Source organism: Stenella coeruleoalba (assembly GCF_951394435.1).
Source record: "Stenella coeruleoalba genome assembly, chromosome: 2".
Classification (NCBI taxonomy): domain Eukaryota; kingdom Metazoa; phylum Chordata; class Mammalia; order Artiodactyla; family Delphinidae; genus Stenella; species Stenella coeruleoalba.
Genome location: NC_137147.1, coordinates 113,837,671 through 113,862,870, shown reverse-complemented (window position 1 = coordinate 113,862,870; position 25,200 = coordinate 113,837,671). Strand labels below are relative to the sequence as shown.

The 25,200-nt window shown below is 40.1% G+C and overlaps 1 protein-coding gene across 3 annotated transcripts in view; it reads left to right on the top strand.

Annotated features, from left to right (window-relative positions):
- AGBL1 (AGBL carboxypeptidase 1) overlaps nucleotides 1–25,200 on the top strand; it is a gene marked incomplete at its 5' end in the record, with an annotated part of 833,738 nt that overhangs the window by 447,581 nt on the left and 360,957 nt on the right. For all 3 annotated transcript variants that reach the window (XM_079914833.1, XM_079914834.1, XM_079914832.1), the window contains 2 exons: nucleotides 5,400–5,529; nucleotides 21,091–21,222. In XM_079914833.1, the coding sequence (XP_079770959.1) occupies nucleotides 5,400–5,529; nucleotides 21,091–21,222 (262 nt within the window). The remainder of the gene's footprint in view (nucleotides 1–5,399; nucleotides 5,530–21,090; nucleotides 21,223–25,200) is intronic.

Here is a 25,200-nt window from a genome sequence, read left to right as displayed (position 1 = left end):
TGCCACCAGGGAAGCCCGATGCATACTTTTTAAACACATACATATGACACAGAAAGTATCCACCAATTCTTATTTTCTGATTGTCTTTCTCAGGAATGAGTGTTGGATTTTTTCAAAAGGTTATTTTTTAATTTTTTAACATTATGGAGATAATCATTAGTTCTTGGTTTTTGGACATGCTTTTTATAATTTCCCATTCTGACAACTTTTTGTGAAGATTATTAATGTATTTAAAATTTCATAAATGAAATGAATTATTCTTACTCATATCTGGTAAATAATATTATGTGGTCCAAAATGTCAGCCAGTTGTAATAGGTGACCTCAAGTGATTACTGACACCCTGGCTGGTCTCAGAATTGTTGGCACAGACAAAGGTCTCAAGACATAGCTTTAGAAACTTTAACCTTAGAGTATTAACTGTTTCAATGGGAGTGATACCTATTTTTATTGAGTCAGTTGTATATGGGATCAAGTGCTATGTAGAAATGTGAATTAACTCGTTACATATTCCTGATTTATACAAGTGATAGTGTAGGGCTCACCTATATTTGCCCACCCCTTAATCTGGTCTGACCTGATTTCAGCTTGTCCTCACGTTGTTATCTTTTGAATTGTTCCATTGGATGTTTGAATGATATTATGAAACCAGGCTTGTCAAAATAACTTGGAGAAAACACATTTTCATCTTAACTCTATATTGGTTTTCAAATTAAAACATGGAAAAGACTAATACAATAGTGGGGAAAATGAGGTGGGAAGGTAGGGGGGATGTCTCTTCAGACATTTGCTAAGTCTCAAGCACGCTACCTCTCTTTAGACTTCAGAGCTTGGTGTGCCGCAGGCACTTGTATCAGCAAGCCTGGCATCACTCATTCAGTCTGATGGGCCCCATCTCTCCTTTTATCAGGCACGGATGGATGGGAGATTTTTGAGTCATTTTATTGTCTGACTGCAGCTTTATAGATGGTCTTTCAGGAAGCAACTCACTTTTTCCTCTTTCTTCCTCTGGCTTGTGGTTCTTTCTTTGCTTCAGGGGTCCTGGTAGGTCAGGGTGTGCTTGTCAAGGCCTTTGGTTATATGGTTTATTTCCCATTCTCTGGTCAGGATAAGCCCTGTTCTTAGCAGATACATAAAATCCACAATTAGTCTTAAGAAACTGGTTTACAGTGACATCATTTCCCTTTAGACTGTCTGACCTTTAAGGCTATCCTTAGGTTGCCATGAAGTTGGTGGCTTTTATTCAGTGACCTCTTAGGACTGGCCCTTCTGATTCATTTTTTATAATTTTGACTGAGGTTTTGTTTTTTTTTTTGGTCATAAAATGACCGTATTTTCAGGAAACGACAAGCCTTTTTTTTTTTTTTTTTTTAAGGGAAGGAATTTATCCTACCAAAACCTGCAGGTTTAATGGTTAGAGAGACATCCTAGACACGGGCTGCAAATACCTAAAAAAAGCAGGCTCATAATATATACATAAAACACTCAGAGGTAAAAATAGGGAGCAAAGGTGCCTGAGGTTGGGGGAGAGTGTACCTCAACTAAAACATTCAAAGTCAGTTAAAACAATCAAACCCAACTCTGGTCAGGGATCCTATCTTTGAAACCCCTCTGTTCACGAGGAATTGAGGGGTTTCTTGGGAAATATAGGAATTTCAAGGCTATAACTGCAACATTCCAGGACAAACTGGATGGTTGGTCACCCTAGACCTAGCATACTTTGTGCATCTAAGCTTTACCTTAAACTAGACTGTAGTTAAACCAAAGCTTTTCTTTTAAGAAATGAGGACTATTTGGATCAAATGACTTCCCCCTGTGAAAACCAAAAGGAAGTGCTTTTTTCCCCTGCTCTGTAAGTTTGCAATTTTCAGTGGGGAAAAAAATAGCAATGCTCACCATTTTATTCTCCTTATAAGCAAAGCAGGACTTCAAACTCTATTTGAGGGATGACCCCTTTTCAGAAATTAGAGGCACTGAATTTATTGCCAACCAGTCATAGCTGTCCATCTGCTAATTCTCTCCACATAGAGGGAGCAGCTGTCATTTCAGAAATGCTACAGTAGATAATAAGATGGGGTGCATTTCCTCTTCAAATGCTTAAAACAAATCCCCAGGAAGAGTGGCAGCAGTTCTCCTGACTGCATGAATCTCTGATATTATTAACACAAAATGCCAAATTGATTTGGAGATTGGAAGAAAATGTATTTGCTTTAAAAGGAAAAGCACTCAAGTTAGGTGTAGTACATATTGTAATAATCTACAATTGCCGAGATCTAGGAACTGCAGAAGCCATAGGCACACACAGAGTTACTCTCAAAATCATAGCCACGCACAGAGCGCTGAATACAAATACACACATATGGGTTTCCCAAGTTCATACAATCTACGTATACCAAAGGAATGCATCATTGTCTCCACCATTGTGAAACAAAATTTATACCCAACTAACAGCTTGCCTAAGTCTCATTGGCTCAGTTTCTCTCCAAATCCATGTACCTAGTCAATCTTAGATGCCATCCTCCTCTTGGTACTATTTAATGGCCCGCTTGGTATATTAAATAGTCCATTCAGCAGTCTATATTGTTATATCCTTGCATTTTTTCCTTAGATAACTTCTTTTCTCTTCAGTCTCATTGCTTCCACCATTAAAAGTGCTCAAGTCAACTTGAACTTAAAACTAACCACAGCCTCTGGTTTGGGGTTCCTAGCCAAGATTCTACTCCCTTCCAATCAACCTGCATATAGCTCTCTGATTATTATTCAAAAGGAAAAATATTAGGATGAGATAAGGAACTAATGAACATAGTCCAAGTGGTGCTATGTGTCCCTGAGTATTGTAGATGTGGATGAGGATGTAGATACAGCTATAGATGGAGACGTGCATGTGTATATAGGTGTGGACATGACATGGACATAGACAAGGGTGATGATAGAGTTATGTAGGTATTTCTCCATGGAGATATCTAAAATAGAGATCATTTAATTTAACCCTCAGAATAGTCCTAGGAGATAGGTTATACTTATATTCTTTTGCATATGACAATATTGACTCTCAAAGGGGCCCCCAACCCTATATCTGGTGACAGAGCTGGGAGTTGAGACTTGATCTCCTTAACTAACACTCAGGCTCATTCTGATTTCAACACAAAACTTTTTCTTTCCTATTTTTTGAAGAACTGTAATCTAGAACAGTATATCTGCTGTTTGGTAAAGTCATTTCCATGTGGACATTGCTCTTGAACTTGGTCTTTGTGGAACGTATGGAAAGAAGAGGTAGAGAGAGTTGCATGGAATTGCTGGCTGTTGGACACATACAATGCTTGCATTTTCATTTCTACAAACAGAAATGCTTTTAAGGGGCCTTCACTGATTTCATTACTTTTGATGTTACAAAGAAAAAAGAAATCCCCAGTGTTGATGAGAATCCAGGTCAAGGCAAGGAGAATCACAGAGCAGTTAAAGAAAATCCTGAGGCTCTGGGATTTTGTGCCTGCAAGTACCTCGATTTGAGAAAAGAAATTCATTTAAACTCAGCAAATAAGCTCAGGAGAAAGTCTGGGACACTGGCTTCTTTCCTTGTTATTTGCTTCTTTCCAAAAATCTGCTTTGTATTTTACCTTCATCCTTGGTCATCAGGCAGAAACCCTATTTCTAGATGTCATTGCTATTAAAAAGAGGAAGTGGGGGGTGGAAAGCAAGAAAAGAACAAAAAAGTCAGAGAGGTAGATGCAAAAAACCTCCCATTTCGCAAGTCAAAATATGTTAATGGTGAAATCGGGATAAATGATTAATCTAATGATTTTCAGTTTCCAGTGAGCTGTAAGAGGGGCTAGCAAGCAGCAGGAAACTAATATTTAAAGATAATTTCAGAAACATGAGATGGAAAAGTGGTGAAAGGAGGAGGCTGAACCTTTTTCCTTCCGCCTCCAAGGTTTATTGAAAAATAGTGTTTTTTCTTTAAACAGAAAACGTATGTGATTCTACATTTAAATCTAGTACATTTTTTTCACTCCAAATTATTTACTGAATACCAACTCTGACACAGTTACTATATTAAGGTTTTGATGGTAACAAAGAAACTGTTTCTGCCTCTGGGAAGCTTACAGTCTAACTGCAAATGTAAGAGAAATAAAAAGAAATTAAAAAAAAAATCTAAAAAGGTTTTTATAAGAACTCTGATGAAGGTTGTCCCAGGATGCTATTGCAACAAATAGGAGCAGAATGTAATGGCCTGGTGATCAGGGAGAGTTTCCCTGCAGGGCTGATCCCTGAATGTTGAATAGGTGGGAAGGGATAGAGCTTTGAAGAGTCCTGGCAATGAGACCAGTAGGCACAATTGCTCAGAGAACTGTGTGCAGTTTGATCAAGCTGAAGTATGGAAAGACAAGAGCAGCAGGAGGTGGCGATAGGGATTAGGGTAGGGGGTTGGGAGGACTAGGCCATGGAAGTACTGCACTGCTTCCTCCTAATCTGTGGTACCTTGATCCTTAGCCCTATCGAATAAACAATGTCTCAGCAGGACTTCTGGTTGCCTCCCTGGAGAATGGGCTGTGCTTGGTAATTTATGGTCGTCCTTGGCTTTTAGGATGACCTTACCTGTCACTCAGCAACTCAGCTTCCTTCCCTCTGAATTGCAGTCACTGTTCTCACTCACCAGCTGTGTCACCTTTGTAAAGCAACTTGATTCTTTCAAACATGAACATCCCCTTTTCCCAGATGAGGAGATGTATGATTTTAAGCTCATTTCTAGAGCTAATATTCCATGATGATGTCTCTGAAAATGATAGTCTGGCTCTCTGAGTAAATGTCAAGCTTTCTGTGTCATCTGTATGGACAGGGTGGGCAGAAGCAATGTGATAGGAGGAAGAGCCTTATGCTTTTTTTCAGAGGGAAACAGACCTGGATGAACAGCCTAGCTCTAAGTTATGTGACCTCGGGCCATTTATTTAACCATTTCTAAGTGTCAGTCTCTTCATTGGGGTGCAGTAATATCGAGAGTTACTGGGCCACCTAGAAATATTATATGTAATATGCCCAGCATGATAGATTGAGCTCAACTTAATTATTTGTAGAACTGAAGGTCCCAGAGCCTAGAGAAATTTATTGAATTTGTTCTCCATGGATGTGTTGTATAGCAGGGAACATTTCTCAAACTTTGCCTTCAAACTCTGGTGACCCCAAATCAAGTTAAATATGGTTTCTAAGTTCCTTTAGGGGCTGTGAATAATCACGGCACATTGGGAGATTAGAGGCCAGATATGCATCTTTCTGGACAACTTCAATTGATGTCAATTGAGAAGAAGACAGAAGGAAGTTAGATTCGTTAGTTTAATTGTTTGTCTTGTCGAGCTTTATTTTCTTCTAAACGTGTATTTATTTACTTGTTGTTTGTTCCTGCAGCCACAGATGCTCACTGAGAGGAGGGGATTTGAACAGACAGTGGCTCTCTCCCAGTGCCCATCTGCAGCCCACAATTTACCACGCCAAAGGGCTCCTGCACTACCTGGGCAGCATCGGCCGGCGTCCCATGGTGAGTTACTGCCTTCACTTCGTTCTGCTTCTACACTCTTGCTTGGTTCCTTCCACCTCCCAGGAGGCAGAATACATTCTGTCCAGGCAGGAAGACCAGACACAAGCCAAAGTCCTGTGTGTGACAAGCTGTAAAGTGTGTGTGTGTGTGTGTGTGTGTGTGTGTGTGTGTGTGTGTGTGTGTGTGTGTGTGTGTGTGTGTGTGTATTCAATTCCTAAGGCTGCCATAACGAAGTACCACAAACTGGGTGGCTTAAAACAACAAAAACATATTCTCTCACATTTCTGGAGGCTAGAGGTCTGGAGATTAAAGTGTCAGCAGGCTCTGATCTCTCTGAAGGCTATGGGAAATAACCCTTCATTGCCTCTTCCTGGCTTCTGGTGATTGCCAGCAATCCTTAGCATCCCTTGGCTTGGGCGGGCGGGGCACAATTCCACTCTCTGCCTCTGTCTTCACATGGCCATCCTTGCCCTCTGTGTGTCTGTGTAGAAATTGCCCTTTTCTTATCAGGATAGCAGACACTGGACTAGGGTCCACCCTAATTCAATACGGTCTCCTCTTAACTTGATTACATCTGTAAAGAATCTTTTTCCAAATAAGGTCACATTCATAAGGACTGAGAATTAGAGCTTCAACATATCTTTTTGGGAAACAATTTAACCAACAATAGGAGTAAAGCAGTAGTTCAATACTCATTGGTGAAAACTGGGCAAAAAATTACATTTCATCCCATTTCCTGGGTCTATTTATGTTTTTTTTCAGTTATTGTTCAAGAAAGGAAATGGTATTTTTTCCAAATATTATTTGGAAAAAAATCCTCTAGATGTTCAGATTGACATTCAACTAGTACTTATTAAATTCCAACGATGATTCTGGCACTGTGCTAGGCACTTTCATGTGTAGGCTTTTCTCCCAAGCCTATAGTAACTTAGCAATTGATGAAAAACAGACTATATGGATCCAGAGGCTTAGGCTCAAGATAAGATAGGAGGCAATACTAGCTAAGTAACTGTATGAAACTGTTCATTTATTTTATTTGTATTTTTTTAACATCTTTATTGGAGTATAATTGCTTTACTGATCATTTATTGACTACAAACTGTGAACATATCTGTCTGCAAAAGTGCAGAGGAGCATATGTCCAAATTTAGAGTGCTTACCTAACCTAAGGAACTTAAACTAATGTGGAAAAGCTCACGGATGAACCAACTCAGACAATTACCTCTACCATTAGCCAAATTTTGACCATGTACTATGTCATCAAAACAGTGTCACATTCAATGAATATCTAGTGAAATAATGGGTGAATATCTAATATAGAAGCTTATTTAACTCTCAAAAAGATTAAGAGGTCAAGTGATTTCCTTGGCATCACCAGGAAGCGTACGGCAGAGTTGAGATTCAGTTCTGATCTGGTTTTCCACCCAGAACTCCATCTTTCTTCAACACTTACTCTTTGAGAGGATGTGTTGGCGTGTCCTCAAGACTACCTTCAGGTTCGGTGATTCCCTGGAAAGACTCACAGAACCCAGAATAGTTTTTCTGCTCATAATTACAGTTTATTACAGTGAAAGGATACAGATTATAATCAGCAAAGGTAAAAAGCACTGAGAGCAGAGTCAAGGAGAGTCAGGTATTCCAGGTGTCTGCTCCCAGGGGAGTTGTATGGACAGTGCTTAATTCTCCAGCAATGATGTGTAATAACAGGTAGAGTGTTGCTAACCGGGGAAGCTCCCCTGAGCCTCGGTGTCCAGGACTTTTTATCAGGGGTTATTTTGTAGCCATGGTTTCCCACGTGGCTGAGCTTAGTTACTCAGTTTCCAGACCCTTCAGAGGTCAAACTGACACTTTGTGGCACAAGAACCCCACCATATATCACATTGTCAGCGTCAGCCTTCTCACATTGCCTGAGGCCCAGGTAAAGAAAGACACTTTTATCTAGCAGAATATTCCAAAGATGTCAAGGTGTTCTCCCAGGAGTCAGTCAAGGGCCAGACCTTTCTTTGGAGTGTACAGGGTTTAAACACTTCAGACTTGCTGAGTCAGCACTTTATTGCAAAGAGGACAAAGCACATCCTTTTCCCTTAAGAATGCTTTTTCTACACTGGTCAAAATGTGCAATGTTTTCATGCTAGCTCCCACTCCCCCCACGCTTCCAAGGAGATGCTGTAATCTATGCTGTCTACCCTGTAGAAGCAAGTTCATGGCCTACATAGCAGAGCACCAATATCACAGTCAAGATCTTGAAAAGTATGTCTCTCTGAATAGAAGGCCTTAGCCTCTGGGAGGAGAGAGAAAGACTTACAGAAAAGAAGGTTCCAACCTTATACACAGTTAAGCATACACACATTCAACCCGTAACAAACAGGATTCCTCTCTGTTCTGACAATCTCTAATTGAAGAGCAGAACATTTATTTTAAAGCGTGACAGGTGAAAGCCTTGTTTAAAAATATAAATAAACATTAATTAACTGTAAACATGACAGCCGCAGACTTGTTTCCTGCTGGGACCATCTGAGAGGTGGGTGAGAAACAGCTGAGCCCTAGATGCAATTCACAGTGTCACAAAGCTCTCCTACAGGCTCAACATCACCTTTCAGCTACCTATGCGACTGTATTTAACTGGCCTCCTGCTGACCACAGAAGCACCGTCAGTCACTCATTCAGTACTCAGGCCTGTCCTGTGCTGGGAAGATTTCCACTGAGTCAAGATTACCTCTTGGGCTAGTTGTAGGTTAACTGTGACTCCACCCAAACTCTGACTCTTACGAAAATATTTCTTAAAGCATCAGGAAGCCAGTTTCTGGTGGCTAGAAGATTCCACCTGTTCTAGATGATACTGAGACATTTGCCTATTGGCAGGTAGAATATTATAAACTCCCAGAACCAATGAGAATGCAAGACAGTGAGAGAAAGCAATGCCATGATACTTCTGGGGGTTGCTAAAACCAGATAATTCATTCAGTTTATAAGCAATATGGCATTATTCACAAATTGTTTCATCCATCCACCCATTCATTCATCCATCCTTCCATCCATCCATTCATCCATCCATCCATCCGTCCGTCCATCCATCCATCTGTCCATCTATCCACCCATCCATCTGGGCAGTCATCCACTTGTCTACTCATTTACACCATGTGTGTAATCACTGTGCTAGATGCCAGAAGGTACCTTTTCTTTGAGGAGTCCATAGTTTCCTTGGTAGAAAGTATAGTCAGGTCTGCAAAGAAACCAATGTAGTAAAAGATGGTAAAAACTGAAACCAAGGCTCATGGGAGTTGTAAGAACACAAATGAGAGGTTGAGCCACTTTCCCTCAAGGTTATGGAAAAGCTAGAGACTGGAGATGCCATTTGAGCTAGACTTGAAAGATGAGTAAAAGTTTTTCTTGTACTAGTAGTAAAGTAGAGAGGTAGTCTTTTTTTATTGTAGTAAAGTAGAGAAATATTCTTTCTTCAGAGGTCTACAGGCCTGATTATGGACTTTTAGACCTTCTGCCTTGTGAAATTGAAGAGTTGGTGAATTTAGGGTCACCTCACAGAGCAAAAGAAAGAAAGCTTTTTATTAACTGATGGCATAGTTCTCACATCACACTGATCTTATGGTCTCTTTCCCATCTTCTTGAACTTCCATTTTCTGTCTCTCTTGTTTGTTAGAAGATCAGGAAACCTGCTCCAGATGTTGGAGCCAAAAACCCAGAAACCTACAAAATATTGGCATATTCATACACTGGAATACTATTCAGCAATAAAAACTTAAAGACAGGGCTTCCCTGGTGGGGCAGTGATTGAGAGTCTGCCTGCCGATGCAGGGGACGCCGGTTCGTGCCCCGGTCTGGGAAGATCCCACATGCCGCGGAGCGGCTGGGCCTGTGAGCCATGGCTGCTCAGCCTGCGCATCCGGAGCCTGTGCTCCGCAACGGGAGAGGCCACAACAGTGAGAGGCCTGTGTACCGCAAAAAAAAAAAAAAAAAGATAAAAAATTAAAGACAGTAACAATAAACTACAGATATACTCAACAACATGGACCAATTTCAGGAACATGTTTAGTGAAATAAGCTAGACACTAAGAAGCACATATTCTGTGTTTCTATTTATGCAAAATTTAAGTAAACCAGAACAGTGGTTGCCTCTAGAAGGGGATTAAATAAAAGGGGCCAAGAGGGAACTTTCTAGGTTAGTGGAAATGTTCTATATTTTGAATGAAGAGTCAGTTACACCAAAACTCATTGACTCAAAACTCATTCAAGTTCTGTTCATATACTCATTTACATTTATATTTACTTAGAATTAAAGACAAATCAAAGCAAACTCACAGAGCTTTGAAATGCAGGTAGGAGGTAAAGGGGGCTGTCCCAAACTAAATTGACCAGCATGGAGGCCTGCAAGTCAAACCAAGGAAGATTATCTTTGCCAGAACAGAGAGAAAGGCTGAGAAGATTTATTAGAAATCAGTAAGCTCTGGCCAGAGAAAATGTATGTAAGCAGAGAAGCCCAGAGGAGCAGACAGGCTTGACAATCAATGAGTAGGAAGCGTTGAAGTGTTCCTCTTTGCAGAGTGAGCACCCCATAAGGGCCAGGAGGCACAAGGCTCAGGGGCAGTAGGGCATGGCTTGGGGGAGTGGGCGAAAGCTCTCAGGCTCTAGCAAGCTCCCAGGAAGCCAGATCAGCAGTTTCTTCTGAGCTGCTGGGTTGTAGCTACCTGGCCCCTGTGCTGCTGCAAAGGGTCTGGGCTTCAGAATTAGGAGAGGTATGGATTCCCATCCCCTTGGCTCTTGCTCTTTGAGTGCCTGTTGGTAAAGGGATTGCAGTGCTCTCTGAGCAGCTCATTGATTTCCGTTTACCACTCACAAAAACTAGGGCGCCTTCTGCCAGGGGCCAGGGAGGGCATAGTTTGGTTTTATCTTTCTCTGGGGCCCAATGGAACAGAACTTTTAGCTGCTTAAATGATTTTCCTGGTCTTCTCTGTCCCTCTGGCATATGTTTTTAGTTAATCAGCTTCTTTTTTAAAAAAAGGCATGAAAGGAGAGGGGAAAAAGGAATGGCACGTCCCTTCCTGAAATCTTGTCTCCAAGGACCTCAAGATACTCTGTACACATAATTTATTTTATCTCCACTTTACTCCTCAGAAGTGTTAGAAGAACAAGTGTTATTGTTACTTATTTTCATTGACTCAGGCTAAGGTACTGAATCTAGAATTCTCCCCTTTTTGTATTTGAGGATATAGTAGGGAAAAAAAGAAAAAATCCCCAAGCCAAAAAAAAAACCCATGGAGGCCCTGGGTAAAAATAATAATAATCTGATTCCATATTTTTTTATTTAAAATTGTTCCCATGCTATCAGAATAAAGATTGAACAGTGCTTCTTTAACATACCAGAAACCATGTTTTGTAGGTGTTTTTTTTAAATGATAAAAAGAGAATGCATACAATGTGTAATTTTTATTTTTTTAATTAATTTTTATTGGAGTCTAGTTGATTTACAGTGTTGTGTTAGTTTCTGCTGTACAGCAAAGTGAATCAGTTATACATATATCCACTCTTTTTTTTAATTTTATTTTTAAATTTTTTAAAATAAATAAATTTATTTATTTATTTATTTATTTTTGTCTGCGTTGGGTGTTCGTTGCTGCACGCGGGCTTTCTCTAGTTGCAGCGAGCGGGGACTACTCTTAATTGCGGTGCATGGGCTTCTCATTGCGCTGACTTCTCTTGTTGCGGAGCACGGACTCTAGGCGCACGGGCTTCAGTAGTTGTGGCATGTGGGCTCAGTAGTTGTGGCACACGGGCCCTAGAGCACAGACTCAGTAGTTGTGGCGCACGGACTCTAGAACATAGGCTCAGTAGTTGCGGCACACGAGCTTAGTTGCTCCGCGGCATGTGGGATCTTCCTGGACCAGGGCTCAAACGTGTCCCCTGCATTGGCAGGTGGATTCTTAATCACTGCACCGCCAGGGAAGTCCTCCACTCTTTTTTAGATTCTCTTCCCATATAGGTCATTACAGAGTATTGAGTAGAGTTCCCTGTGTTATATAGTAGGTTCTTATTAGTTATATATTTTATATATAGTAGTGTGTTATGTCAATCCTGTAGGTGTTTTTACAGATGTAAATACTCTACATTTAAGTGAATTGCTGAGGTTTCTTGGATAAACTTATGTTGGAAAAGAAAGGGAATATTCCCTTCTCTCTGACTAGTATCTCCAATGAAATTTCTATGTATCACAGGGACTGGAAACCTGGGGTTCCCCATATGCTACAGGGAAGGCCAGTTAGATTTTTCAAAGAAGTCTGAGAAAATTCCCTCTTTCATTTTTTGCAGAATGGACTGAGGTTAGGAGGTGAGGTAGAGGGGAAAATAGGAGGGTGTTTGCCTGGATCAGTGTTTCCCTCAGCCTAGTTGAAGGTGCCTCTGCTCAGCACTGGTGGAAATGGGAGGAAGGCAAGAGACAGGGCCAGATGGACTAGTTTTGCTATAAAGGTATTCTCTGTGAGGGTGGGCTGCAAGTCAGAACAGGGTTCAGATGAAGACATGGGGAGACCTGTGCTTCATCTGCTAAATATCTATGTCCAAGGAGGACTCTAGTGAGAGAGCAAGGCAGGGATGATGATGGCCAATGGCACTGGGCATAGAGCTCAAAGTTCTAGTCCCAGAAAGTAGGGTTTGCCAAGACCAAAGCACAGTCCAGCCTAGGGTCCAAGACAATCAACAGTCCTCCAAGATAGGATTGCAAATCAGGAAACGGAGGCAAGCTTCCTTTTATTGAGTGGCTAGGCATGGTGGTGGGTCAGTGTTCATACCCCATTCCCTAGATTTATCCAGACAATTTGGAAATCTGCCATGGGTCAAAAAGACTAGTCTAGATCCCACCTTCTGGTGAAGACAGGGTTCCCAATAAGCCCTCTACCCTAACTGACGTTGTCACACAAAGTGGGTAGGTTAATGCTTCTACCTTGAGAACTTTAGTACCTGCAACTGAGTGAGACAGGTGGCAGAGGCCTCACCCCGGCTGATAGGTTGCAGGCACTGTGTCCAAAGGTGGTGGCCAGACTGCTGCTTCTCTCCCTTCAATGTCTAAAGCTAGAGAAAAAGAGCAGTTTTAACTGCTGGGGAGCCTACCAAGGCCTCACTGCACAAGTACCCTCTTGGGGTGTTAAGCTCCCTCCTCACTGAGGGACAGCTGGCCAGCGAAAGCGAGTAGAAATCAGCTTAGGCAAGACCTCAGGTTAAACCTGGTCATTCACTCTTAATTTTGCTAATTGACAGACTTGTTACACTGCGCTTTATCATTGATAAATCCAATGTTTTATAATATTTTGTTCTGGAAAATCTTTGGAGCCAGACCAGTTAGAGTTTGAGGTAAAACACATGGGTTTTCAATGGGAGGCCATGTGCAAATCACTTAACTTCCTTTAACCTTAGTAAAAGTTGAGCCTCATATGTAAATGTGAATGATAGCCTCCTTTGAGGAATTTTATACTGATTAAACATGTATGTAAAACCTTAGCAGTGTGACTGGTACGTATCAAGCATTTAAATAAACAGCAGAGATTAAAATTATTACTTCCCAGGAGGGTGCTACATACAAAACAAAGCCTCATACTAGACTGCATGATTTTGCGTTAATGTACATGTGCTCTTTCAATGTAATTGAAATATTTTGGAAGGCAGGCCATTATATTATAATACATAACACTGGAATGGCAGAAAACCTCCTCCAGCATTTTATAACAGGTAATAAAGGGTCCCACTGTGAGAAATCTCATAACCGGTTAGTTACTAATACCTTCTGCTTAGTGAAATGTGAAAAATTTCACCCCAAATTAGACGTTGGAGGGGGACAAAACTGATTTGTAAGTAAAGGCTGCTTTTCTAAGGCCACGTTGGAACTTTGGCCCACAACGATGCAATTTAAGTGAAAGTCTTTCACTTTAGGAAAGGGAAAGCCACATCACGTCTTCTTTCAGGTAGTTATAGGAATAAGTGCTGCACATGCCCACTGTGGTTAGCCTCAGCCATGACTGATGTTGCTGGTAACTCAGATGAAACACTTGCTAAGAAGAGAGCATGACTGTCAATAAAAGGACTGGGAAATGTGGTCTTGCAAACAGGGTTCTTGGATAATTGAACATGCCACCAATACCATTTCCCTCATAGAAGGGTTTACTCTACTCAAGAGCTTGGACTGAATGTTGTCTGCAAAATATTGTGCACAGGCTGGCATCTCCAGGGCTTTAGTGAGACTTGGTTGGTTTAATTGGAAGCATTGCTGTTTTGGGTTTCCATCACATTCCCCAGAATTAGCCTTCTTTGAGCTCCAGCCTCGCCTTCATTTTCTTGTGGCAATGAAATAAATAATGCAGAGGTCTTGCTGCCGGGAAGCAGGAACGAGACCCAGATGTCAGGAATGGAAAACACAGCAGCTTAAAGCTGGCGAAGCAGAGCAGTAAACAATCAGGAATAGGTGAGCTGCGGGAACGGGCGAATGGCTAGGGGAGGTGTGTTTGAGATGGGGGTGGGCAACCTCTTGAACAAGGTGCCCAAGTAGCTTACAGAGGAACCAGGGTGGGACCAAAGAATGGAGGGGAAAGACGGTGAAGGCATGTGAGTAGCGTGGTCATGTGGCCCTGAACGGTCTCCTTGCTGAGCAAGAAATGATGGAGCTCATGTTTGCGTGAATTAAATTAACCTTGCAATTTAACTCAGACAGTAATTCACTGGGAAAGGCACTAGGGGAGATGTGTGAGAGCCTGATTTCAAAATCGTAATCCAATCCACACTGTACACCTCGCTGATGAAGAAAGTGAGACACAGGGGAATCAGTTTAGCTCAGGGTGAACAAGTTCAAAACTAACCACTCCAGCTCAGACAACAAAACTTAACTGAACGAAACCTTCAAATCTGCATCTCTTCCCATGTTCCTTGCCTTGGGGAAAAGCACATCATATTGTCTGTTCACTTAATCCGGAAATTTAGGTATTATTCCTAACCTCTTCCGCACTGAGCCCCTAAATCCATTTAGTCTCCAATTCCTATAGATTTTACTTCCTTACTCTCTCACCAAAAGTCCTTTCTCTCCATACTTACATTTGCTGACTTAAACTAGGCCCTTGTCATTTCTCTTGCCTGGTCTCAGTCCTTGTAATCCATTCTTAACACTCCTGTTCTGGTGATCTGATCATGCTGGTCCTCTTTGCTCCAATACTTTGATGGCTGCTTCACCACCTTCGGGAAAATGTCCAAACATCCTGGAATGGTTGTGCACGTGCATTAATGATGTGACCACTGTCCACTTCTGCCTACACCTAAGGTCCACTCTCCTTCACTCTGTAGTCTTTTTCTGAATTATTGAAATTCTTCATACCCATAGTCCTTTCTTCCTCATTTTCTGTTTGCTTGGACAGCCCTCACTCAGCAGGACTCATCTTAGGCATCGCCCCCTAGAGAACCCCAGAACCACCACATCATACACCTTCAGGGGTGCCATTCCTTAAAGTGCAGTGTGAATGATGCCCCATGAGTTGTGCAGCGTGTCCTTACCTGGGTTCCCAGAGAACCCTGTGTGTCTCTCTCCTCTCACTGCAATATGATCACCTATTCACTTGTGGGATCATCCCAACAAAACAGCTCCTGGAAGAGGCAACATAGATCTGCAAAGTGTTTTAAAACATGGAGTCTGGATGAGAGCAAACTCAGGTTCAATTACTTGCTCACATACTTAATAGCAGTGCAAACTTAAGCAAGCCTAGGCAAGTTACTTATTTATTTATTTTTGCTGTTAAGTTTTCTCAGCTGCAAAACGGGGGATAATTATAGCACCTACTTCATCATGAGATAATCTACATTAAGTGTTTAGCACAGTATCTGAAGCATCGTTAAGTCTTCAATAAATTAACTACTGTTGTTCTTGTCATTGTTATTGAGGGCAGTACTGCCTTATATTAAAATTTTAATTTCTCCTGCCACACCACAGGCACCCAGCGAATATTTGTTGACTCAATTGATGAATAAGCAAGATAGGGCCATTGATTAACCCATGGGTGTTAGACTGCCATGACTGGGCACACTTCCTATTACAGAGTTTTACCGAAAGGAAGTAGACAAGTGTAAAGTCATCCATAGGAAAGAAAAAGCTTCCTCAACTGAAATAACTTGATAATTTGTCTGTAATTGCCCCCTGCAATTTAGAGGAACACATGTTTCTTATAACTAACAGGCATTTATTTTTATGGATGTCATTTGAGCAACAAGTAGAACAATGCCTCCTTTACTTTGAATTTTCAGAGGCCGCTAGAACTCCTAGGGCTCATTCCCACAGGTGGGGATGTCTATAATTTGTTGTTTACCTCAGCTTTCAGAATCTGTTAAGAGTCAGAAAACAATCAAATCTTTGTTTCCAGTTGAATTTGGCAGCTAAGGAGCACCTGTCACCGCATAGGCCTAGCTTCTGGCTTTATTGAGGAATCTGTTGCTAAGACACAGTCTTAATTTGTTTGCACACTTTTCATAAGAATGTGGGTTTTTATTCACAGAGAGAAACTGAGGCATGAGAGATACAGGTTGGTGGAAAATTCATGATGGTAGAGGATTAAACCTCGATGATTTGATTGGTCCCTTTAGAGGCTTTCAATGCATGGTCCCGGGCCCAGGGGCATCAGCATCACCTGGGATTGTTAGAAATGCACATTCCTGGACCCCACCCAGACTTGCTTGCATCACAGAATTGCTGGGGAGTGGCCCACAGTCTGTGATTTAACAAGTCCTCCAGGTTATTCTGATGCTTGATAACATGTCAGATCCACTGCTCTAGACTCCAGACCCATACAAGTGGGTTTCAACCCTGGCTGCACATTTAGAATCACCTGGAAAACTTTAAAAAATCCCATCAGGGCTTCCCTGGTGGCACAGTGGTTGAGAGTCCGCCTGCCGATGCAGGGGACGCAGGCTCGTGCCCTGGCCCGGGGAGGTCCCACATGGCGCGGGGCGGCTGGGCCCATGAGCCATGGCCGCTGAGCCTGCGCGTCCGGAGCCTGTGCTCCGCAACGGGAGAGGCCACAACAGTGAGAGGCCCGCGTACCGCAAAAAAAACCCCCAAAAACCAAAAGAACAATACTCCTGTGTATAACGGGAGGCAAAGATAAAAAATCCCATCAGCCTGGTGTCACTGCAGACCAATTAAATCAAAATCTCTGGAGATGGGCTCTAGGGATTGATATTTTAAAAATCTCCTCAGGAGATTCTAATGCACAGACAGGTTAGAGAAGCACTGGCCTAGGTATATTTTTGTTGCACATAACAGAAATCTGCTAAAGTAACCAAAGTGGAAATTTTGAAGGAAAAAATTCAAATAAGTTCTAACCAGAACTGGAAAGCACCAAAACCCCAGACACTTCTTCTGTCCATCTCGCATTTTTCTCCTTCTGTGGCCACATTTTCTGTTTTCTGCTTTTCTCTGCACATTTAATTATCTCACCCTTTACAAAACAACTTCTTTTTCTCATTCACTGATTCTGCTCTGCTTTTTCGTTATTTGTCTTGTCATTGGACCAACTCCCTCCTCCCAACTCTGTATGACCTTTTGGCTTGAACACCCACAGCTCTAGATTCTAGATTTATTTTCTCATAAGATTTTTAACTTGCAACTATGAACTAAGGATTCCCCCCACCAAAAAAAATCTTTTTTTTTTTTTGAAGAGAAAAAAAAATACTTTTCTGCTAACAGGAATTTTGCAATGTAATTAATAAATCTCCCCACCCATCCAATAAAATAGTAGCTTTCTATTATTGACAAGAGAGAGGGGGAGGAAAGGAAAGGTAAATTTATGGAGAACAGTTTCAATTCCTTTAGTTCTTAAAACTTTCATCTCACAGATGTTTGTCTGACAACCACCTTGATTCCAGAAATTAGTCTTGACATCGCTGAATTCTTCCCTGCTTACATAGCCCAAGCAACACACCTATCAGTTCTAACCTGCTATTCAAGAGTTTTCATCTTCTCCCATTATGACCGGGCAGACCATCTACCTATTTACCCTTTTTAATTTTCTTACACATATGTGTTTATTTATGGCTCCATGCATGCACCTTGCATATCCCGGGACATTCCTGCTGTCAACGGCTTCCTGTTCAATCAGTGAACTATAGGACTTCATCAGATACCAGAAAGTAGCCTCAGCCATCACCTCATCTAACTTCTCAACCAACAACATCGTTGATAGCAATTTATTTGGCTTTTGCTGAAGTATTTCCAGAGAACGGAAACTTTTAAAAGTGTGACACAGCATTGCAAGACAGCTATAATCATCAAAAGTTATTTCGATAACTTTCAAAATAAATATTTTGAATATTCAATATTCGAAATAAATATTCAACAACTGAATTTAATATGGAGCTGGAATCTATGTCCATGATACATATCCTCCTTCCTTTTGCCTTCCTCTGCTCTTTGAAATGATAGCAAATATATTTATTCATGTTTCAAACGGGAAAATTTATAAATTTGGAGGGCTGCTATCAAGACCCCACTGAGTGACCTTTTTTTCTAGGATAAGCATCTCCAGTATCTTTAGGCAATCTGTGTTTATAAACATTCCCATTTCCTTGGCCTTCTGATTCCTCTCTACTGAGGTACACTAGCTTGTTTTAAAAGGCCACACTCAGAATTAAAAAACACTACATGAGATATAAATTGACCAGTATGAGGTACATTGGACTGATTGTTCTCCTTATGTATGACCACTTTACTTCTCCAGAAGCAATTTATGATTAATCTTGACATCCATGGCTACTGAGTCATTCTGAGCAAACTGTCATCTAAAACCTCCAAATCTCGCATTCAAAACCTACTTCTTAGCTAAATGTCACTTTTACTTTTGCCACTGTTAGAATCTAATTGTAGGAGCTGCATATTCCAATTTAAGTTTTTCTATTTCCAGAATTCTGCTCTTCTTGGCCCTTATAATTTCTGCTCTTACTTGTTTACTCTGCTATCAGTTGTAGTCAATTCTGTATCGTTAGCAAATTTGACAAACACCTTCAGTTACCCACTCTGTGTGCTTAACTAACTACACAAAGACTACATTTCTACAGACTAAGGAACAAATGTGAGGAAATACCAGGACTTCTATCTCTTTGAAATACACAAATGTGTATGTATCATATATTAATTTTAAGTATACAGATCACACACCTCTACAACTTGATAAATTCTCACGAAAAGAACACACCATGTAACCATCAACCAAATCGAGAGACAGAACACCACGGGCAACCCAGACATCAGACCATAATGTAATGTCCCCCTTCCCCCAAACATAGACATTATCCTAATTTCTATCACTGCATTAGTTTTGCCTGTTTTTGAATGTCATATCAAGGAAATCATATGGATGTACTCTTTTGTATCTAGCTTGTTCTTTCATTCTTAATGCTGGACAGTGTTCTGTTGAATGATTATACTACAATTTATTAATCAATTCTACTGTTTACAGATTTAGGCTACTAAAAATAGTGTTGCTGTGTGTATTCTTGATATCTTCTGGTGCCCAGTGTATGCGTTTCTATTGGGCAGGTTCTAGAATATGTGTATATTCAGCTTTAGAAGACACTCCAGAATTGTTTTCCACAGTAGTGGTATAGATATAGTCCCACAAGCTGGCTTCAAGAGTTTCACTTGCTCCATATCCCAGCCAACGTTTGGTATTGTCTTTTCATGATGTTAAATGCAGGGGCATCTCACTGTGGTGTTTAAATTATATTTCCTTGATATTGATGAGGTTGAGTACATTTTCATTTGCTTAATAGCCATTTGGAACTTCTCTTTTGTGAAATATCGATTCAAGTTTTTTGCCCATTTAAAAATCGAGTTGCTTTTTTTCTTATTGATGTATGTATACATTCTCTCTATGAATCATCTGTTGGATATATGTACTGCACATATGTTATTTCACTCTGGTTTGCCTTTTCACATTCTTCCTGGTGTCTTTGGATCAAAAGAAATTCTTAAATGAAATATATCTAGTTTTTAAATATTTTCATTTATTTTTAGTTCTTTTTTTAAAGAGGTTTTTTAAAAATTAATTAATTAATTAATTATTTTTTGGCTGCGTTGGGCCTTCGTTGCTGCGCACAGGCTTTCTCTAGTTGTGGCAAGTGGAAGCTACTCTTTGTTGCAGTGCACGGGCTTCTTACTACGGTGGCTTCTCTTGTTGTGGAGCATGGGCTCTAGGCACGCAGACTTCAGTAGTTGCGGCACGTGGGCTCAGTAGTTGTGGCACGTGGGCTCAGTAGTTGTGGCACATGGGCTTAGTTGCTTCGCGACATGAGGGATCTTCCCAGACCAGGGATCAAACCCATTTCGCATGCATTGGCAGGCGGATTCTTAACCACTGTGCCACCAGGGAAGTCCCAAGATTGTGTATTATTTTTTAATCCTTTATGGCTGTTGAATTTTATCAAACGTTTTTATGCATCTATTATGATTATCATATTAGTTCTTTCTTTAGTATGTAAATGGAGTGAATCACATTGAATTATTTTTGATGTTGAAACAACCCAACTTTGCATTCTGGATTTTAACTAAATATTATGATGCATACTTGTTTCATTTTTATGAAACAATTTTAGAAAAGTTCCAAAAATAGCACAGAGTACCCATGTATACTTCATCCAGTTTCCCCTAATGCTAATGTTTTGCACAATTATGGTACAATTATCAAAGCTGAAAAATAATATTAGAGCAATAGTATAAATGATACTATAGACTTCATATGGATTTTACTAGCTTTTCCACCAGTGTTTTTTTATTTGTTTCAGAATCTAATCCATGATCCCCATTGTATATAGATTTCATGTTTTCTTAGTTTCTCCTCTGTGAGAGTCCCTCAGACATTCTTTGTCTTTCATGACCATGATGATTTTAAAAATATTGGTCATATTTTTACTTTTCTTCAATATGAATTTTGTCAGTGTGTCTGTTACTGGTGATGTTTACCTTGATCACTTGGTTAAGGGTGATGTCTGCTGGGTTTCTCCATTGTAAAGTTACTATTTTTCCTTTTGCAATTAACATCTTGGTTAACATCTTGGAGATATTCTGACACTATGCAAATAATCCTTTTTCTCCACAAATCTTTCGCACTAATTTTGGCATTCATCAGTGGATCTTGCCAGCAACAATTATTACAGAGGCGTTCTAATGGTGATTTTCTATTTACTTCATTTCTCCTGTTTTTATTCATTGGAGTCTGTCTGTAAGGAAGAACTATTAAAGCCTATTTCTTATTTCCTCTTCCAGTTTTGGCCCTGTGTCCTCCCCTGTCACAAGTAAACTTGTCAGAAGAGCTACATGTGACTCATATTTCCTTTTATTCTGTTCAACCCTAAGCACCTTCCAATCTACCTTCCTTCCTGATAATTCTACCAACAGAACTCTTGCTAAAGTCGCCAGTGGTCCTTGTGTGCCTGGTTCTGCTAAGTAAACAGTATCTACCTAAGAAAGTTGACATTTTAAACATGTAAGAAACCAATAGATTTAGTTTCTCCTTTGTTTGGCCATTGTAGGTCTTCTGTGATTTCCATGGTCACTCCCAAAAGAGGAATGTGTTCCTTTACGGTTGTAGCATCAAAGAGACTTTGTGGCAGGCAGAGTCTGCTGTGGGCACATCCAATCTCTTGGAAGATGTCAGCTACAGGGTAAGTCATTACGGTGGATGACACCAGATATTTTGTGTCCATATGCTTGCCTTTGAGACATGCCTCAACCATTATTTTCCTAAATAGGCATTTTGATTATTTTAACTATAGGATTATAGTACAAGCAGGTTGAAGGCATATGTAACCTCTCCACATTTTTGATGAATAATGGCTTCTTGCCTGGTTACTCTGAATTTGTTTTTTCTATATGATATGATACAGTGCATAGGATGTGAGAATTGGAGACAGGAAACCTCATCTTAATACCTAACTTTATAATTATTAACTGTGTGGCTATGAGCCATTAACACTCCCTCTCTGAACCCCCATTCTTCACTTGTAAAACGAGGATAGTGAAAATACCATCCCTGTTAGGTATTATATTTATGGAAGGAACAAAATGATGCTGAATTGGAAAGGATCTTAAATAAATATGAAGTGATGAAAAAAATTTAAGGCATTAGACGATCCACATTCCTCTGCTTGAGCATACTATAAAAAGTAGAACAGTGACCCGCTGAACCTAATTCTAATTTTTCTGGGTTCCAGTAGTTGGAGCTCAACTATCCCCACACTGAACCCAAGAAGAGACTAAGGAGAGGTAAGGAAGGAAGGACTTCTTCCTGTCAGGATAAAGTAAAAAGGCTGTTGCTTGCTGAATATTAGGAAGAGGTAGAAGAGGTCAAGTTATCCAACCACAAAATAAAAACTGGCCCTTGTTTCAAATTTATATAGGAAAAAGAGAAAAATTATTGTCTTGGGAAAACCTAGTTCTCCTCCTGTGTCTTTCTCTTTTACTTTTACACAGAATACTTCATTTATGACACTTCTGGGGACCAAATATTTGGATTTTTCCCTCCACCAAGCAATTCTGTGACACCAGCTGGATATCTTACAATTTAACTCAGTTCTGACACTATCTACCTGGAGATAACACCAGATCCCTCAGGTTAAGGGCTCAGTCCCAGGAGACATGCCCCCATTTCAGATGCCAACTGCAAGTAGTAGGTCCTCAGGTTACCCACAACTTCTGTCTGACTTGGCTACAAATCAGAGGTTCCCATGATCTCCTCCCCGTTGGGTTCGATTATTTGCTAGAACAGCTCACTGTACTCAAGGGAACACTTACTTACATTTACCAATTTATTAAACGATGTGATAAAGGATACAGATGGGAACAGCCAGATAAAGAGATATGTAGATATGGAAGGGTCCAGAGCTTCTGTACCTGTGGAGTTGGGAGTAGGGTGCATTACTTCTCAGTGTATGGATGTGTTCACCAACCTGCAAGCTCCATGAGCCCATACTATTTGGATCTTATGGAAGCTTCCTCACATGGGCATGATCATTTATCAACCATTTCCATCCCCTCTCTCTTTCCTAGAGAAGTGATGATCTGCCCTGATCCAGGAACCATTCAGGAGCCCACACAGAGTCACCTTATTAGAACAAAAGATGCTCCTACCACTCTTATCACATAGGAATTTGCAAATGTTTTAGGAATCTCATGTCAGAACTGGGGGTGAAGAACCGATATATATTTCTTACTACAAATCACGATATCACAGTTATGATGGTACCAGCCTCTTCTAAATCCCTTATTATTCTGGATATATGAATTTACTGTGTGTGAAATACCTTCATTTACAGGGTTAGTGAGTATTAAAAGAGGTAAAAACCCACCAAGCTACTATTTCACCTGGAATTACTTCCCCTGTGTCCTGAATTTTTTTTCACCCTCTTCATTCATGTCTATTAGAAGCATGACTGCTACTGATCAGTAGAGTTCCCCCAAGGCTATAAAGCTGAACCAACAGCTTATCCTCAACATCCTATTTACACTAAGGCTCAGCTAGAGCACTGGCGATAAAGCTCAAGAAGCTTAACTGCTTTATCTTAGGAAACTAGTTTAGTAAATTAAAACTTTCATCTGGGCAGGTCATGCTGACCTGTATAAAATGATCTCTTATGAGTGGTACATTTCAAACTAAAAGAATCTATACTATCCAATCTTAAATATAGAGTCACCATGAGTTTTAGCTCTCTTTTTCCAAAAGAAAGTTAACAATATTCATAGATAATAATAAAGCTTACCCCAAAGACTTGTGATGATTGAATGAATTAATGCACGCAAAATACATAGTAAGCATTCAGTGAAAAGATATCTATTATAATCTTAATATTTGGGAAACTGAAATTAAGTTTAAGTTACAGAGCAAGTGTCAGGGGAAGAGTTGAATGTCCCAAGCCTTCTTGCCCCACCCAAACCAGGGCGACCCCAGGAAACACTGAAGCAGGTCTCCAGTGGATCAGTTCATATGTAGAGTTCATCAATTTCCTATTCATTTACAAAACAAAACGTAACAAACAAACAGCCTCCAGCTATCATCATCTTCATCGCTCACTCTGACATAGATCTATTTGTGTGAAATCAAAAGGGAAATGCAATGAGGACTTTACTGTAAATGAGATAGTTTGGAGCCCATTATTTAATGAGTGGATAAATTGCCGCTATGGAGGTGTAAGAGGGTACTGCCACTGCACTTTGTAAATCTCACAGCCTCCAGGCTCCAGTGAAGGGATCATAGCTCATAGAGCTCTCCAAGATGCACGCCGTTAATTTGAGTGTGTGGTTATTTGGAGAGGGGCCGTACTAGCTAAGAAAACAAGGTTCACCTAAGTAAGAAAGCAAAGATCATTTAAATGATGTCAGATTAAGTTTTCACACCAAGGTAAAACATTGATAAATTATAATTACCTTCATGTATTCTTGATCGTATTTTATATATATATATATAGCAACTAAAAAATATATCTATACTTATATATATATGTTCTATTTATGTCTGTTTAAGCAGTCCTCTAAAGGCCTGGACTAGCAGATTCCATTTATTTCAGTGAATAGTTATGAAGTACCCTCTACAAGCAGCATAGATTCATGTGCAGAAATTTTCCTGTGAACAAGACACAAACTTCTAGGCTGCAGAGGAGATAGAAAATAAACAACAAATTACATACACAATAATTTAACTGTAATTGTGATGAGTACTCTGAAGGAGAAAAATGGGGAGAGGGATTGCAGGGAGAGAGGGACAAGAGTGGATAGATAAAATCAATTAGGAGACAATTGGAGAAACTCTGAGGATAACATTAGCATTTCATTTCCCTTAAAATTATGATGCTTTAGGTCTGGAGACTATGTAAGAACTTAGAGATCATAGTAGGTTATGTTAATAATTACATTAATATATATTTATATCATATATCATATAATAATTATATTAATCCTTATATTAATATAGTTAATGGTTATGTTAAACATGACAATAAGAACCAGAGATACAATATATTAAAAGCTTTGCTCTATGTTCTAGAAATGAACAAAACTGCATTCCTTAATTTATGTTCTCATCAATTTGTTCTGCTTCTCCATCTTGTCCCTATAATTTGTCCAAAGACCCGATGCTATACTGTTTCTTATCTAATGTATATAGTTTTATATTATGTTCTAGTTTTTGGAGATTCTGTCAACACTGAAGTGAGAAAACCCTTCTTGTTCATGTCACAAAAGTTCTGAGCTAAGTGTAGTATTTCAGCTGTCCCAAAGACTTGGTATACTTTCAACTCTGAGGCATCATCTTTGGGGGATGGAAGGGTCCAGTGACTAGAAGTCCCCTCTCTGTCAGTCGGAGAGTGGCAAGGGTCTACTGATGCTTTCTAAATGGAAATTAAGTGATCTCACATAAAGCTTTTCTACCCTAGGAAAAGATGGTACATATGAATCCAGAGAGTATGAATTTTTAGAAGTTTTATAATTGGTCCAGCTTCAGATTTATGGATCAGAGAATGAGACTGAAATGTTCATTTTGGCAGTTCCAGTCTCTCAGGAAACAAGTGAACATTATATGTGCTCCTGCTTAAGAATCATCAATGGCCCGTATGTCTGAGATAAGGAAAGTTCAGCTAGAAAACAGTGAG